The following is a 2897-nucleotide window of genomic DNA, read 5'->3' on the forward strand; positions in this document are numbered from 1 at the left end:
TAGAAATAAGTGTTAATAAGGGTTCTTGAAACCCTAAAGGAGGTTGCGATTCTGCCCAATTGAACAACTAGATAGTTTTCCCCAAATTTCGGCAATCTAATTTTACCCAAAAAGAGTATGGATGAATCGGCAAGAACCCTAGAAATTGGGGATTTTTGGCTAATTCTTTAAGATAGAAAAAAAAGGCTGGAAACACAATAAGAACAGCAAATAAATTAGATAAAGATTCGGCACAAGAAGAAATAAAGAAAGAATTGACAGCAAGAAATTAAAAGATAAGTCCTGAGAAGCCTTGAAATCCCGAAAGATCTCACAACTCCCTTCAAACGGCTCTAATCTCCCCTCCAAAGAATATCAATGGCAAGAAGAAGGCTGAAGATGGCTCCCACAACCAAAAGATTGTTAAAACAACTTCTAAAGAAAACCCAAGAGAGAATTCTTGGAGAAAAACTCAAAGAGAATTTTGCACTTAAACAAATCTAAAATTTTTGATATATTTGTAATGTATAATGTAGGGTGGCTGGCCAAGCCATATATATAGGCTTTCTAACTACTTTCCTAGCCCTACTAGGAAAACTAACAAAAACCTAATTGTTGACTTTCAAAGGAATTTCATCCAAGGCTTTTAAATGGGCCTTTTGGACTGAATTTTTACATAGAAAGTTATTCATAAAGTCAAAAATTAAAACTAAATATTTAAAAAAATTAAAACTTAACAAATTGGGCCACTTTGATAATTTGGCCTGATTTTCAACTAAGTCTAGTTTAAACTTCTTGGTTGGGCTTGGAACATCTTATTGGGCCGTGTCTTCAAGAACTTGGGGTTTTAATCCGTTCTCTCTCGAAATTGGTTCGTTGATGCTTGTAAACGAGATCCAATTAGCCTTAGTTGCAAGATTCAGTTTCTTGGACCAAGATTTCCAAGATTTGAAATCTTGATTTTCTTGATTCTTGAAATCGCTCAAAACAGCAAAATTGGACCAAGATTCGGTTTCTTGATTTTCTTGAAAACAAGAAAGTGAATCTTGATTTTCTTTTTCCTTCGTATATGCATCTAAGGCCTTTTTGACTCGTATCAATACCCCAAGGTTCCGTTCGAGAGGTGTTAATCAAAGAAGCGCATAGTGGTGGATTAATGGGGCATTTCGGAGTTGCCAAGACTTTAGCCACACTCAACGAACACTTCTTTTGGCCCAAGATGCGACGAGATGTCGAATGATTTTGTAATCGATGCATTGCGTGCAAACGGGCTAAGTCACGAATAAAGCCCCATGGTTTGTATAAGCCATTACCTATTCCCGAAACCCCTTGGTCTGATATCTCAATGGATTTCGTGCTAGGTTTACCAAGTAAAAATGGCCGAGATTCGATATTTTAGTTGTGGATAGGTTTTCTAAAATGGCACACTTCATAGCATGTCATAAAATTGATGATGCCGTTAATATTGCTAACTTATTTTTCAAAGAAGTGGTCAGGTTGCATGGCATGCCTAGGACGATTGTGTCCGATTGAGACGCGAAATTTCTTAGCCATTTTTGGAGAACATTATGGGGGCGCCTTGGAACCAAGCTGCTATTTTCTACCACTTGCCATCTGCAAACGGACGGCCAAATAGAAGTGGTCAACCAAATTTTATCTACATTGCTTCGAGCTATCATTCGGAAAAATTTGAAGGCTTAGGAAGATTGTTTACCGCATGTGGAGTTTGTGTATAATAGAGCTGTTCACTCAGCTACCAAACTTTCTCCTTTCAAAATTGTTTATGATTTCAATCCGTTAACACCACTTGATTTGATGCCATTGCCTTCTAACCAACTTGTGCATGTAGATGGAAAATGCAAGGCTGATTACGTCAAGCAATTGCACCAACGAGTTCGAGACAACATTGAGGCTAAGACCAAGAAATATGAACAACAAGCCAACAAAGGCCGTAAGCGTGTTGTGTTCGAGCCGGGAGACTGGGTTTGGGTGCACATGCGCAAGGAAAGATTTCCTGCACAAAGACGATTTAAGCTCCTTCCGAGAGGAGATGGACCATTCCAAGTCCTTGAACGAATTATAGATTATTCTTATAAGCTGGACTTGCCAGGTGAATACAATGTTAGTGTGAGCTATAATGTTTCTGATTTATCTTCGTTTGATGCAGATTGCGATTTGAGGAAAAATCGTTCTGAAGAGGAGGGGAATGATGTAAGCTCGCCTATGAACAACGTAGAGCTTGAACAAGAAGCTATCAAGCTGCCCATTGGTTCGATAATGCGAGCTAGAGCTAAACAATTCAAGGATGCTATTTCAGCAATGGTGGAACGAATTGTGGAAAATGATAGCAAAGAATTCAAAAACGAGCTCAACATGTTCAATTTTTGGGAAGCTGAATTTCGTTCCAGCCAATAAAATTTGCTGCTGGAATTTTTAGACCATTTAAATTAAACATTTAAATAAGTTTTACTACAGCTTATAAATATGTCTTTAATTAATATAAGTGTTTAATTTGTCTTAGTTAAATTAAAGATGTCTTGATTTCATTTAGTTTGTCTAAATTAATACATTTATTAAATCTGTCCAGCCGAATTTATGTGTCATGTTTTATTAATATTTAAGTTGTCACAATGTTAATTATGATGTTTACATTATGTTTTAATTTAAGTTCAGCTGAATTTGTTTGAATTAATTAAGTTCATTTGTTTTAATTCAGGTACAACCGAATTTGGAGATTCATTGGCTAGATGCATGCATGTAGATTCAATGAATGTGAAGATGCATGTGCAGCTGGTATAATGCATTGAAGCTGATGAATTTTGGCTCTCTTCAAGGCAACTATTCGGCCAAGAGTCAGCAGCCAATTCAACACTCCGAGACATGGCTGATTCTCTTCTCAAGGAGGCATAAAGATGTTC

At 37.0% G+C, this 2897-nt stretch overlaps 1 protein-coding gene across 1 annotated transcript; it reads left to right on the forward strand.

The window, feature by feature from the left end:
- Positions 1-1794: 1794 nt before the first annotated feature.
- LOC107942967 (uncharacterized) lies at positions 1795-2394 on the forward strand. Its single transcript, XM_016876699.1, has one exon. The coding sequence runs from the start codon at positions 1795-1797 to the stop codon at positions 2392-2394; it is 600 nt and encodes a 199-aa protein (XP_016732188.1).
- Positions 2395-2897: the final 503 nt, after the last annotated feature.

This window comes from Gossypium hirsutum, chromosome D09, assembly GCF_007990345.1.
Source record: "Gossypium hirsutum isolate 1008001.06 chromosome D09, Gossypium_hirsutum_v2.1, whole genome shotgun sequence".
In the NCBI taxonomy this organism is placed as follows: Eukaryota; Viridiplantae; Streptophyta; class Magnoliopsida; order Malvales; family Malvaceae; genus Gossypium; species Gossypium hirsutum.